Consider the following 14,725-nt stretch of genomic DNA (forward strand, 5'->3'; position numbering starts at 1 on the left):
CGATGCGGGTGGAATCAATCACGAGAGGTAACAGTACAACAGGATTACAATAGAGCCCACAAGAAACAGATATATTACAACAACGACTCCAACGAGTCAAGATACAAATAGATACATACAAAGATCCAAATCATACAGAAGATCAAATACATCCGAGTACGGACAAGATACAAATTTGGACTAAGAGTCCTGAAGATAACGATGGCGTCCATAACCCTGCCCAGGCCAAGCCGGAAGGGTAACCTTGCTAACATCGTCTTCATCGAACATATCTTCATACCTGCCCGGTTATATCCCGTAGAAGCAGCAATAAGTATGGGTTCGTACTTAACAAGACTTCAAGACGTGTAAGCATTCATCAACCAGTCGTCCTTTGTACTTGAGGCACGCAGGGGACTTAGAGGACGCAAGAGGAACGTCATAGGCAATATGGTGGGGTTAAGCGGCAGCGCGCAAGCACTAAAAACCTATAGAGACACTCTACAACAGTCGTCTATCAGAGAAGGTGAGAGAGCGCATAAACTAAAAGTTCTATACTCTGCAAACATAACACAGCCGATGTGTTCCCCCCTCGCAAGGAAGTACTTACAAGGGCACTCACACAGTTGTCAAGTTTTAACCAGTTATTATTGAAGTTGTGCTAACTTATTACGCAAGTTATTATGATTGAAACAACGGGTGTAAGTTGTCTATGGTCGAGTCATACAGCTCCAAGTCGTCCATAACCGCGGACACGGCTTATCGATAAGATTTAACCCTGCAGGGGTGCCCCAAATGTGCCCACACGCACGATCAACCCACTTGCGACAGGTGGATATAACGACAACAATGTCCAGGAAGCCACCTAACCAAGTTGAACCCGTATCGAAGTCCGGCCGTATCTCCGAAGCGGACTTAGCTATGTGCGCCAACGTGCTAGGTGGTTTAAACACACACTGGGGCGATAAACCACTTCACAGAGGCTCCGCGACCTATACGTGCATACCAGAAACAAGGGATACAAGGCACCCAGGGGATTCCCAAAGTAAATAAGTAACAGGCTGGCATGCACGCAACAACAAATGGTAAAACATTGCAAACTAGTTGTGGCCACTGGACAAAGCTGTAGATTCCGGCAGTGGTCGAGGGGAGACCCAGAAACATACCCACGTGTGGTTAGAGCGCTCAGTCTCGGAACAGATAACAGGAACTCGGGTCCTAAGTTTTATGGAAACACAAGTGAGCCGTCATAAAACGATCAGCTGACCCACCGATGCCTCCGCTAACAACTATTAACAAGTAACCATGATATCCTCAACAGATATAATCATAAACCATGCGTCATGATTCCCAACAGATAACCCGATAAGATAGCATAACGGTAACACGATATAAACAGCACTAGCATGCACTACGACTCGCAAGGCAGACCCGATAACCAAACAATAGCCGTAGGTGGTTGGTGGAGGCAATATGGGTTGCTTGAGGTAACAGGTGGAAGGGACACGTGACCAGAACGCAACTTAAGTATAGCATGAGGGAGAATGCAAAATAAAATAGGTGAGCGACTTTTGCAGGGGCAGAAGTATAGGGGAAATGCTTGCCTGTTAAAGCTTGCCGAGGGACATCCGGAGAACTTATCGTATCTCACATCACCACTTCGTGATCCTATCCGGGAAGAAGCAAATGCTGGACAAACAAGGGGTGCAAGTCTTACTAGTACGGAAGAAGAACCAGCATGATCAACATGATATGCATGACATAGCAAAAATGATGCGGCGATGCAACTTATCCAAATTAATCGGAGTCGGAACCCCGAACAATCAAATTAGGTTGGAGTTGCATTTTCTATCGTCAAAGTTAAGGGTGGATTAGCATAGCAAACATGGAAGGGGTGAGCTATATCAAAGTTAAATGGAACCGGGACAAGATATACAATCCCGCATAATTCCATATTTAATTATTAGGTGTTTCGCTATTTATCCGAACCCACATGTGCAATGCGACGCAACATGATATGATTGATGATGATATGATTGATGTTGATGCACAAGATAGATGCAACAAGTTATATGGGCATTTATAAAATAGGTTGGTTAGGCTGGGGGCTCACGGTAACAAGGATGATCGCCGGATTGAAACGAAAGTGGCGGATGTTGTCGATGACGCGGAAGTAGTCGCATCTCCACCGTCTTGATGTTCCTGTGTTGAAGTAGTTGAACATCATCGCTCCACCACTGTGACGGCAACCGGAGGACGAAAAGGTACATGCAAACGAGCTGAAATTGATCAGATAGATGGCTCCATTGAGCTTGTAAGAGCACTTGCTAGATGAGAATAGCCAAAGATTGCAGCAACAGCAGCTCAACCTCCATGCTATAAAAACATACTTTATGATGATTCTAATATTATAGGTTTTTAAAAAGATGTTGTTATTTAAAGAAATATTTATTTAAACTTTATGAAATTTAACTTGACCAACGGGGAACAAAAAAGAGAGGGAGTATTAGTTTTACCGTATAAAACGGCACCGCCCTGGCTGATCCAGTCCAACACCTGTGTCCACCAGACACGGGCGCGAACCTCCGTTGATGGATTGGCGCCAACGGCACAAACGCGAGGGATGCTGTCGCGCCCTAGGCCGGCGGGCCGTCTTCGTCGCCGGCGAGCTTCCCGTAGGCACCATTCTTTCCTGTCCTTCCCCCACTTGTACCGCATACCGGCATGGCATGCTTCTTGGCCCGGCCAGGACGCGGCGGGCAACGTGGCGAGGCTGTCAGAGCGCATCGCCTGGCGTGGCGTGCGGTGTCACCGTCTTCGTCCCCGAGGAGAAGCCCGACGTCTTCGACTCCCTCGATCGATTCTTCCTTCTTTCCACATTACGGCATTACACAGAGCAGTCGGTCACCTGTTCGATAGATTGCCCATGAGCTGGAAGGTAGTAAGTACATATCACAATCTTGTGTTTAACTCCAATTTTGCCTGTTCTGGTTCAGTCGAATATTAGGCAGTGCCTCGTTGCAACACAATAAACCTTGCAGTAAATATACGTGCAGACCGAAGCTCTGGCCTCGCTCATACTGTCTTCTTTAATTTGATAAACTGCTTCACTGCACAAGGATCTAGTGTGCGCCTACCTGATCCTGACAAATACAATATTTCAGTTCCTCGCTTCAAAGCAGGTTTGCACACTTTTTGGTGAAAAATTGGCAGCATTCAATACTGCATTCAAGTTATGTATGTCTTTTCGCTGTAATGCAGATATGCTATTCTGGTAAGTTTGCTCCCCTCGTTCTTCTAGGGCCATTATTTGTTTGAGTTGTAGTATAGTAGATGGCAAGAAGGTAGTACTCAGGTGGACATTACTTGTGTGATAAGATTTTGGGTTTTGTTTTGTGATTACCAAAATATGATATTCATCAAACAGATGCACCTTTTCTGCTACAGCAACTATAATCATCGTTTACCAACGATCCTGAAAATAAACAAGAGCAACAGATATTAGAACTGGCTGAAGGTACAGATTATATTCTGCTGGTTCGTGGGCTGGGCGTCCAAATTCATTATGGTTGGGCGTAGTTGTGTAATGGCTCAACTTTATATGGGGTTTCACAATACAAAAGGTTCCTACATTCGTAGCTGCAGTACTTAAAATACATGCAGTTCTATGAAACTCAACGAAATAGATCTGTACTTTCAAATTGATGAAGTATATGTTAAACCAGTGGTTTTTGTAAGAACAACAATTCTATTCCGTCCCAATGGAATTCTGCCCATCAAGGCTATAAGAGAACACTGAATTTATATAATTTATAACCATTGAGTTGTGGCTTACATTAATAAACTTAGCCACGCAATTGCACATGCTTAGCTTGCTGTACAATGAGGTGGAGGTGCAGATTTAGTAGTCAATTAGTTGTCCAGCAACTGCACATGTACTAGTATTCTATTTATAAGGACAAGCTGGAAATTTGAAATAATTATTCACAGCGAGGTAAGAATGTTTCCTTGTGCTGACTTGAACACCTACAGCACAAATACTTTAGTCCCAATGAGGTGGACACCACAGACTTTAGTTTGGAATTTTCGCATCTGTCTGTGAACTTCCACTCTACTTTTTGCAGCAAGACTTGTAGTTGTCAACTCTTCTCTGCCCTTCCAGTTCTAGGTAAAGAACAGCAGAAGGCTATTAAACCTACGTCTGCTCCTGCCTCCTCCGATCAGCTTCTACTGCAAGTCTCCTAGGTACTGGTCAATCTCCACTCTCTGATCCAAGAAGCTCGTTCATTTATGAGAACTGTCTTGTTGTCTTTACTTCAGTCTATAATGCAAAGGTTTGTAAGAAATTTATTTTTTATATATCAGATCATACTTTGGAGTTGGCCGAAATACCCTTATTTTCTGCATATGAACACTTTTTTTTAAAGTTCTTGCTCGCTTTGACAGAAGACATGGAAGTTATGGTTCACAATGAGATAGTTGTAACTCTGCATACATGCCACGCTCTAAGCTCCTGAGAGCTAAAGAGGCTAATGTTCCTTTTTTTTGTATTTGTTTACCCCTTTAAAAAAATTCAAACCTGAAAGTAAAGCCAATTCTGTCGAGAAAAATACTTAGTTGTGCAAAGTTGCTGAATTTGTTTTAATCGTACTTTCCGAGAGGCCTACTGAGTATCGTCTAGTTACTGACTTGAAATATACCTTCATTTCCTCTTTCCAGCTATATGGCTCCGTTTCCTTCTGGGATAATGTCCCCAGTTGTTGACCTCTTCGTACGCGAGTTATGGAAGCCAATTAAGAAGCAATTTGGCTACTGTCTCAAGCCTGAAAGCAAAGTTCGCAAACTAGCAAAAGCTGCTGATGATTTGAAGGAAAATATAGATCTTGTGAAGGAGAAAATTAAATTGGGTGAACTCGAGGGCAAGAAACCGAGGGTGCAAGCAACAAGGTGGATAGATGACAGTGCTAAGTTAGTTGAAGATGAATCATACAGAATCAAGAATACGTACGATGGAAGGAGCACACATATCTTTGGTTGCTCCTGGAATTGTTTCTTCAACTACAGAATTAGCAGTGCTGCCACCAAGAAGAAGGCTGATGCTGACGAATTCAAGGAGAGTACTCCCAATAATGATAGTATCTTCAGTTTGCTCCCACCAGTTGGCAGAGAGTTGCCTCTGCCACCTAACATCATGGGGCAAAACAGGTACATGAAAGAGATTGTTGCTTGCATCAAACAAGGCACCATGAGCTTCATTGGGATATGTGGCATGGGAGGGGCTGGCAAGACTACTCTCCTTAAGCAATTAAATAACATATTCAGCTGTGCTGCAGAAACACATGAATTCGATTACATCATTTATGTGGACGTCGGTCAGCAGCAAGATCTTGATACGGTTCGGCAAAATGTTGCATCCCAACTTGGCTTGGTGATAGGAAAGGATGAAAGCACAACATTTAGATCTTCATCGCTTTATAACTTCTTGAAAGAAAGGAAGTTTCTGTTGTTGATAGATGACCTTTGGCAAACATTGGACCTAGTGCAGATCGGCATACCGGAAGGTGGCAGGCTGATTGGCCTTCAAAATAGGCAGATGATAGTAATCACCACACGCTTACAGCATCTATGTCACAGAATTCAAGTGCATGGTCAGCTGATTATGTTACAAAGGCTGGAGTTTGAGGAAGCTTGGAATCTCTTTGATGCGAACGCAGGATGCAATAGAGTAACCAACAGCAGTGCACAAATCAGAGTTTATGCCAAGAGTATTGTGAATATGTGTGGAGGCCTTCCGCTAGCTCTTAAGATAGTTGGTCAGGCTATGGCATCAAAAGAAAGTGAACATGAGTGGAAGCATGTCATGTGGGGTAAGATGTTTCAGCGAAGGAGGAAGTCTGCACCAGACCCACAGGTTCTAGCTCCAAGACGTGATGCACCAGGAGTTTAGAATTTAGATACGTATTGCTTGCTTCCCTTTATTAGTGTCAGGTTTTGGAAAGTGGAAAGGTTTTGTCCCGTAGAAGGTTCTCCTACTACTTCCAAATAATTAGAGTTTGTTTCTTAGACTACAAGTTGTAACTGGACTATATAAGTCCACCCCACGTTGAGTAATAAAGCAAGCAGAAATTAATCCAATCTCTCAACTCTTGCTCCTGCGCCCCGGCGCCCCTCCTCACCTCCTTCTCCGATCATAGGTCGACGGGACTATCGCCCTAAGCCTCCAACCGACCACAACTACAACCTTCGATCCAATCCACCCCCAACCCGTGACAACTTGGTATCAGATTCATCTTCGATCCCGGCGGCTGCCATGTCCGCTCCGCCCCTTCCGCAGACCCTAGAAGAACTCGCTACCAAACAGCAGGAGGACCATGACGCCGTGGTCGCGACTCTCACCAGCCTCTCCGATGAAAATCAAACCGCGAGGGCTGAACGCGCCGAGGACCGCGCCACCCTCAAGACCATCGCTGAGACACTCCAAAAGCTCCAGGGCTAGCTCGCTGATACGTCCCAGCAATAGCGCGCGCAGAATCTGGCCCTCCTCCGGCTTGAAGGAAAGGGCACACCTCAACTTGGTGGCCTCGGGCTCATGCCGCCACCTGCGGCTGCATCCAGAGCCGGGGACTTGGCCTCCGTGTCCGATCCATCCGATCGTGCACCGCGACTCTACAAAATCGACTTTCCCCTCTTTGACGGGGCAAGCGACCCACGTCCATGGTTGACACGCTGCAACCTGTTCTTCATTGGTCAGCGGGCGCAGGATTCCGATAAGACGTGGCTCGCCTCCTACCACCTCATCGACGTCGCCGCTTTATGGTACAGCCACCTCGAGGCAAAATTGGGCCAGCGGCCGTCCTGGGGAGAGTTCCAGACTCTCATCTCCAACCACTTCGGACCGCCGACACGCGCTAACCCCTTTGGCGAGCTGATCTCGACGCGCCGCTCTAGCACGGTGGCGGAATACTCCAAGCGTTTTCTCGAGAATCTTTCTCGGGTGCATCCAATCTCTGACGCCGAGGAACGGGATATCTTCACCAATAACCTGGGCGAGCCCATGAAGACGCAAGTCGAGATGCTTAAACCGGCCACGCTGGATGCTGCTATGGACTTGGCAATCTCCTTCGAGCACCTGAATACCGTCACTGGAGCCTCAGCTGCCGCTCGGTCGAGCCGCCCACCACGGTCTGTGACCAGCCCTAGTGCAGCAGTCCAGGAGTCCTCCGGTTCACAGCCATCACTTGTTTTCAAAAAACTAACACCTGCTGAGATGGATAACCGGCGCGCGAAAAACCTCTGTTTCAATTCTGATGAGAAGTTCGTTCGGGGCCATCGCTGCAAACGGCTTTTCTACATCCAGTCAGCCGACGATGAGGAGGAGCCTGTCACGGATGCCCAAGAGGCCAAAATTTCGCTCCTTGCTGTCACAGGAATTCCCACCAGCGACACCATGCAGGTTTCGCTTCGTGTTGGGGATCGTGATCTTGTCGCCTTGCTTGACTCTGGCAGCACGCACAACTTCATCCACGAGGAGCTGGCCACCGTCGTGGGAGTGCCCTTCTCCTCCGATCGGCGCCTCGGGGTCACCGTTGCTAATGGTGATCGAGTCACTTGCCGTGGGCTCCTCAAACATGCTGCTATCACAATTGGCAAGGAGAGCTTCATTGTCGACTTGCATGCCATACCTCTGGGTGGATTTGATGTTGTTCTCGGCACACGTTTCCTCAAAACCCTAGGGCCAATACTGTGGGATTTCTCGGCTCAGTGGATGTCGTTTTGGCACATGGACCACCAAGTGGAGTGGACAGGTCTTAGTTCACCTGGACGGCCGGCCCACGTACATGTCTGCGATGGCAAGGACCTCCTAGACAGCCTCCTAGCAGCGTTCTCGGACATCTTCGCCGACCCCCAGGGTCTTCCGCCGCCACGAGCCCATGACCACCATATTCACCTTATACCGGGGACTCAGCCTGTGGCCATACGGCCTTACCGGTACCCGACTATTCAGAAGGATGAACTAGAGCGACAATGTGCTGAGATGCTTGCTCGGGGCCTTATTCGCCGTAGCTTGTCGGCGTTCTCGTCACCCGTGCTCCTCGTCCGAAAGCATGATGGCACATGGCGTTTTTGCATTGATTATTGTCGTTGCCTAATCGACGGTACCCCGGAGGAGGGATCCTCACGAGGGGGAGAAGAAGTAGGGGCCATAGGGCGGAGTGCAAACGGGACGGTGGTACGCGAGTTACCCAGCTTCGGAACACCTGCACGATGACAGGGCCTACTGCTGCTTGTCTGGAATTATCTGGGCGCTTTCGCGTTGTTACAATGAGTTGTGGTTGTGCCTCTAGGGCTCCCGGGATCCGGCTTATAAAGGCGCACGGATCTAGGGTTTACATGGAGAGTCCTAGCCGGATTACAGATAGCCTAGCTACGGTACAATATCTTGCCGTGCACGTCACGGATCCGCCTTCCATACACATCGTACTGGATCCGGGTTCCTCATGGGCCTCCCTGGATCCGGGTCACTCCTAGGTCGGTACGGATCCGGCCTGCTGATCCTGGGCTAGACTTCTTCCTTCATGATCAACAGCAACTGGGCCGCCCGATGGGCCACATGCCTCATCACCGTCTGTGGGCCACCCGGGCTTGCCGGATCTAGCCACTGTCGATGGTACACCCATGAAGTATACCCACAACAGTAGCCCCCAGAGTTCTCCGAGTTTCGCCTGCAGTTTCCGCCATGCTTGTTCCTCAGGTTTCCGGCATCATCGGCAACGCGGAGAAACTTGAAGAGCTCAAACTTTGCATTTTCTTTCTTTTCCAACTTACAGCCGGAAAATGCTCTCATCCTGCGGGACTTCATCCATCGACGTTCCAAAGAACATTTCCGGGTTACTCCCTGCTCGCGAACGAGAGTCAACTTATCTTCACGCAATTACCCGGAATCTTAAAAGACTCAAACGGTTCCGCCAATTCTGGCGCCATTTTTGCGCGATTTGCGCGGTAACTTATCTCTAGCCATTTTTACCGCTAGGGTTTGGGACACGTGTCACGCATCCAACGGCGCGACGCTTGCGTTCCGACCACAGGATGCGGAACACGAATCTTATCCCCTCAGCCTATAAATATCAGCCGTCGACCCCTTCTCACCTCATTCACCCCCTTCTTACCTCTCTTCCGAGCGCCGCCCGAGAGCCATTCCTCCGCCGCGCCGGAACCCGCCGGAAAGTCACCGGAGCATCGCCGGAGCGAGCCCTCCGCCGCAGTGTTCTTCGTGTTCTTAACTCCGGCGAACCACCGCGCGGAAAACTCGCCGCCGGCAACTCCGACCACCGTACGCGCCATTACGGTAAGTCCTCGAGCTCAAACTTCGCGTCGTAGTTGGTAGGGATAAACTTGAGGAAGACGAAGTGGGATCCGACTAAGGAAAGCTTCCGCCAACCTTTTTCTTCAGATGTCTTCGACGACTCCACCTCCGAGCTCGGAGCCAATCATGGCGACGCCAATCTCCTCCGCCCCTCCTCCCTTCGTCCCAATCAGGCTGGATCCTTCAAAGGATTCCGGCAAGGAGACTGAGGGGACCTCCGCGCACCCGGAGAAAACCTCCGGGGCGGGCCAGTCGGAGCAGCAAACAGAAGAAGCTGCCAAGAAGTCAAAAGCTCGGAAGCGCGACTCCGAAGCTAAGGGGAAGTGGTGGCCCTGCACCACTACCGAGATGGAGTTAAAGAATCTCGAGTCGGAGGGCTTCCTGCAACCCGGAAGCTGGAGGTCAGTTCCAGATGAACTAGCTCCGGCTCCAAGGGACAACGAGATGGTGCTGACGAAGGCACTGGTGGAGCGCGGATTTTCGTTTCCGCCTTCAGATTTCTTCCGGGAGATTCTGAAGACATACGGACTCCAACCTCACAACATATCTCCGAACAGCGTGCTCGCCATCAGCAACCACGTTGCTCTCTGCGAAGGCCACCTCCGGGTAACCCCAGAGCTTTCCCTCTTCCAATATTATTTCTCTGTCAAGAAGGAGAAGATCCGCCAAACTTCCGAGTTGGCGACTTGCGGATCTGTCACCTTCATCATCCGCCCGGGCCGCGTCTACCCCCCCACCGACCGCCACGAATCCGCGAGATACTGGTCTGGGGGTTTCTTTTATCTGAAGGACGTCTCCGACCCCGCGAGCAACAAGAAGTTACCACCTTTCAAGAACTGCCCCGCCACCGAGCTTCCGTCTTGGACGCACTGCCCCCACTTCTCCGACTCACCACAGCTGACCCGCGCTGTCAGGCGGATCTGTAAGCTAACGGAGGAGGGGCTTACAGGGAAGGACTTAACCCTTTCCTGGTTCACGAAGCGGATCCAGCCGCTGCAGCACAGGGACCGCCTGATGTTTGAATACACAGGGCGCGACGATCCGATGCGCGCCACCAAGGATAATCTCTCCGCCGACGCCATCGACAAGAGGATCCGGGTCCTCATCAAAATCCCACGTGAACTCCACGTTCACGTATGCAACAAAGACATCCACACGGAGGGATCCGAAACTGCGGTACGTCGTCTTGACTTTGGTTTATCGCTTTTCTTCAAACTTTTGGCTAAGTGTAACTTTGAACTAGCTCGAGGCGCTTGAGGAAAATCAACTCGGAACTCTCCTCCGAGTCCCATCCACCGGCCACGCGGATCCGGAAGCCACGTCAGAGGCGGAAGCTCCTGAAGCTCCACGTCCCGCGAAGAGGAAGAAGCCAGCCCCTTCCAGCCCTTACGCGAAACGCCCCCGCGAAACGCTCAGCATCGCGGCTACCCGGAAAGCTGAAGCGGAAAAGAAGCGCCTCGCGCTGATTAATACCAGCAACAAAGGGCAGCCTGCCATCCAGCACTTTTTCAAGCCTTCCGGGTAAGCGTCTTCTTCCGAGACCCAAATTCTGGTTTAACACTTGCTCTTATATTTGTATGCTTTTCCTGAAGTTCCGGAAGCCAGCCTCCCAAGGCCCCAAGGGTCATCAAGAAGAAGGCCAAACCATCTCCGGCTTCCTTCCCTATCACTCCTGAGGTAGAAGTTCCGCCTAAGGCTTCATCTGCCAGCAAGCCAAATCCGAAGGACATCATTGACCTTGATGACCTTCCGGAAGACCCTGCCCACCATGGCGACTCCGCCCAGGGGACCTCCTCACCCATGCCTCCACCAGATCAACCAAGTTCCGCTTTCGCGGGACCTACTGATGAGGAGTAAGAGCAAAAGGCCAAGCTCCTCCAAGTTACCAATGCGACCCGCGTCAGCCTCGAGCCAACTCCATCCCTCCAAAAACTTACCCTCGCAGAGCGTCACGCGGAAGTTTCCGCCATGCTGAACAAGGTATGGGGGAAGCCGGAGGAAGAGGTGGGTTATCTCGCGGAACTGGAGGACAGCCTGAAGGAATTTTTCGCCAAGCACAAGGAAGTGCGGCAGGTAATACTAGCCCCCAAGCATTGGGTGATATAGTTCCGTGTAACATGTATTAGCCGATGCTTTCTCAAAATGTACTGTTTAGGCGGAAATTTGAAATTTTTATCCAAGTCTTTGAACTCTTCGCCAGCCCCCCAGATTTTAATATCCGACTAACTCTCTGCTGCTTCTCAGTCCACGCGGAAACTGCACGAAGATTTGCGCATTCACGTGCTGGAGCAAATCAAGGAGATCGAGGGACTGCGCGAACACGCGGAAAATAGCCGAAAGGCTATCCAGCTGCTTGAGACCCGACTTCAAGGTATGAGATCCGGATCTTCACTTTTTTTTGTGCTGACAGTTGTTCAGGGTGCATAATATGTTCAATTCTGCTTTCAGAAGAAACTGCCAAGCATTCCTCGCTTGATGAACTATCCGCCAAGGTCAAGGTGCTTGAGGCGGAGAACGAGTCCCTCCAAAACTTCATGAAAGAATCTTCAAGCAAAGAGACTGAGGCGAGGAAGGAGCTCTCCGAGAAGCACGCCCGTGAGAAGGCGGAACTGATCGACAATCTGGAGAAAAGCCAAGGCCGCGTGCTCTCCACAATTGCCAAGAACAAAGCTCTGGAAGCGGAGGCGGAAGCCATTGACAAGCTTATCTTCCGTAAGCATTTTTTCCGCGCCGTTGCTCCGGCCACCTTGTATGTTTTCTCTGACGGAGCTGAACCTCTTTCTCTCACAGCAAGCCTTGGCTTTGAGTGGACAAAGGACTCAAACCTGACGAGGACGGAGGCGTACGATGAAGCGCGGATCTCAATTGATGCGCTGTTTGGAGCTTGTCGCGGGATCGCCACGGCTCTGCGGCTAAAGAAGGCCAAAACCACAGTCATCGACACGATGACCAAACTTATGCGACAGGTGCCGGAGTTCATGAAGGACTGGCAAAAGTCTTCAGCGCTCGGAGCCGCCTCCTTAGTCCTGGCCACCTGCAAGGCTTTCTTCCCCTCACTCAACCTGGCGCAAGTTGCACGCGGAGCCCCCGAGAGTTCCGACATGAGCACCCTCCTTGCGGAAACTGAAGGCTATGAAGAGCTGTTTGTCAGGCGAGTGGATCACTCGTTCTGGTACAACAAGCACAATCTGCCCGAAGGTTTTTCCGATGCAGAGGAGGAAGCAGGCGAGCCAGAATATTATGGGGAAGGATCCGGGTCCAGCAGCGAGCACTCCGGAGAAAACTCTGGAGATGACTCTGAAGCCGGATCTGTTGACAGCGACGACGGCTCCAGCTACCAGCAATCTGAAGAGGAGGACTCCGAGTAGAGTTCCTGTTTGAAACATTGAAACAAGTTGCATCATTTTGGCCCCGGAGTGGGTTTGTAATAAGACTTTAAATTCTTAAGTAGCTAGGAACGAAACGATAATGCATGGGGCGGAAACACTTATCCTGCTATCCGTTAAATATTATGTGCATGTTTCGTTTTATGTCGGAAAGCAAGTGCTGACTTCGTTATTTTCCGGCTTGCTCGCTTGACCTTCCACGAGCCGGAAAACCTTAGCCGGAAACGCTCGCCAGCGGCGACGAAGCCCAATGGCAGTCCGTCCATAACCGCGGAAACAAGCCCTCAGGCATAGGTGCCGGAAATCGCTACTAGGAATCCACGAGTTCGCAACAGATAACAACTTAATCAGAAAACTTAAGCTTACGTCCTAAAGGACGATTTTGAAAAATCACAACTTTTATACACGCCTAGGCGGAAATATCCAGCTCTGCGGTTTTAGTCGGAAAAAACATACACGATCTAAAATGAACAAGTAAAGGAGGTAAAAGACTCAAAGAGTGAACCATAAGCTTTATTTCATTGATCATGTATAACTATTACAGAGTTTAGAACTCGGAAAATATATGCTAAGTGTAGAAAGGACGTAGCTGTGCGATATTCCAGGGGCGATCTGTTTCATCGTAGATGTCATCCGGATCCTCACGCTTGCGTTTCCGGTGCCAGTTAGCAGGTCTATCCCTTAACTCGCGGAAATCAACAAGGTAGTACGACCCGTTATGAAGCACTTTGCTAACGACGAAGGGTCCTTCCCATGGAGATTGCAGCTTATGGTCTTTCACCTGTCGAAGGCGGAGGACCAGGTCTCCTGCCATAAAGGAGCGTTTTCGGACTCGACGACTGTGATAACGTCGGAGCTTTTGCTGGTAGATGGCGGATCTTTGGTCTGCTAAGTTCCGAGCTTCTTCGATCAGGTCCACAGATAGCTGTCTGGCCTCGTCAGCTGTTTCTTCATTGTAGGCGGAAACTCGCGGTGAATCGTGGATGATGTCGGAGGGAAGCACAGCTTCGGATCCGTATACCAGGAAAAAAGGGGTAAACCCTGTTGATCTGTTAGGGGTAGTTCGTAAACTCCACAGAACAGCTTCCAACTCATCAGCCCAAGCTCCAGCTGCTCGTCGCAGCGGTCCTTCAAGGCGTGGTTTAATTCCTGATAATATTAGGCCGTTAGCCCTTTCAACCTGACCATTGGACTGTGGATGAGCCACAGATGCGAGGTCCAGTCGTATCCCCATTGTTTCACAATAATCCCTTAATTCTCCTTGAGCGAAGTTCGTGCCATTATCTGTGATTATGCTGTGTGGGATACCGAATCTCATCACGAGGCTGCAGACGAATTTTAGTGCCGTAGCACCGTCGGCTTTTCTCACTGGCTTAGCCTCGATCCATTTGCTGAACTTGTCAACAGCGACCAGGAGGTACTCAAAACCGCCAGGAGATGATCTTTTTAACTTACCAACCATATCAAGCCCCCAGACCGCAAATGGCCAGGTGATAGGTATGGTCTTTAGCTCTTGGGCTGGAGCGTTTGGTTGAGTAGCGTAGTACTGACAACCTCGGCAGGTCTTGACTATTTTATCAGCGTCTTCTTTAGCTGTAAGCCAATAGAAACCTAACCGAAAAGCTTTTGCAACGAGTGATCTGGGAGCGGCGTGATGCCCGCAATCCCCTGCGTGGATCTCTCTGAGGATTTCAATGCCATCTTGATTGGAGACGCATTTGAGAAATACCCCTGCTGCACTTCGTTTGTAGAGCTGTCCATCAACTATTGTGTAGGTTCTTGCTCGTCTGACGATCTGTCGTGCGAGGACCTCGTCCTCTGGCAACTTCTGATCGATGAGGTAGTCCAGGAAAGGCTGGGTCCAAGCCGGAATGATAGCCATCACTTCCCTAGCCGGAGACACTGCCACCTCTGGGTTTTCCGGGTTAGCGCCCTTAACTGAGGGTATCCGGAGATGCTCCAGGAAAATGCCAGGCGGAATTTGTTTCCTGCCGGA

General features: G+C 49.7%; 1 protein-coding gene across 2 annotated transcripts; it reads left to right on the forward strand.

Annotated features, from left to right (window-relative positions):
* Positions 1-2,504: 2,504 nt before the first annotated feature.
* Positions 2,505-6,114, forward strand: LOC127295685 (putative disease resistance protein At3g15700). Of its 2 annotated transcripts, none has more exons than XM_051325685.2 (3): positions 2,505-2,920; positions 3,036-4,224; positions 4,699-6,114. In XM_051325685.2, exon 3 carries the CDS (start codon positions 4,703-4,705, stop codon positions 5,924-5,926), a length of 1,224 nt encoding a protein of 407 aa, XP_051181645.1. In that variant the 5' UTR covers positions 2,505-2,920; positions 3,036-4,224; positions 4,699-4,702; the 3' UTR covers positions 5,927-6,114. The 2 variants fall into 2 exon arrangements, with proteins under 2 accessions (XP_051181645.1, XP_051181646.1); XM_051325686.2 differs by having other exon boundaries at positions 2,505-2,917.
* Positions 6,115-14,725: the final 8,611 nt, after the last annotated feature.

This window comes from Lolium perenne, chromosome 1 (genome assembly GCF_019359855.2).
Source record: "Lolium perenne isolate Kyuss_39 chromosome 1, Kyuss_2.0, whole genome shotgun sequence".
NCBI classification, from domain to species: Eukaryota; Viridiplantae; Streptophyta; class Magnoliopsida; order Poales; family Poaceae; genus Lolium; species Lolium perenne.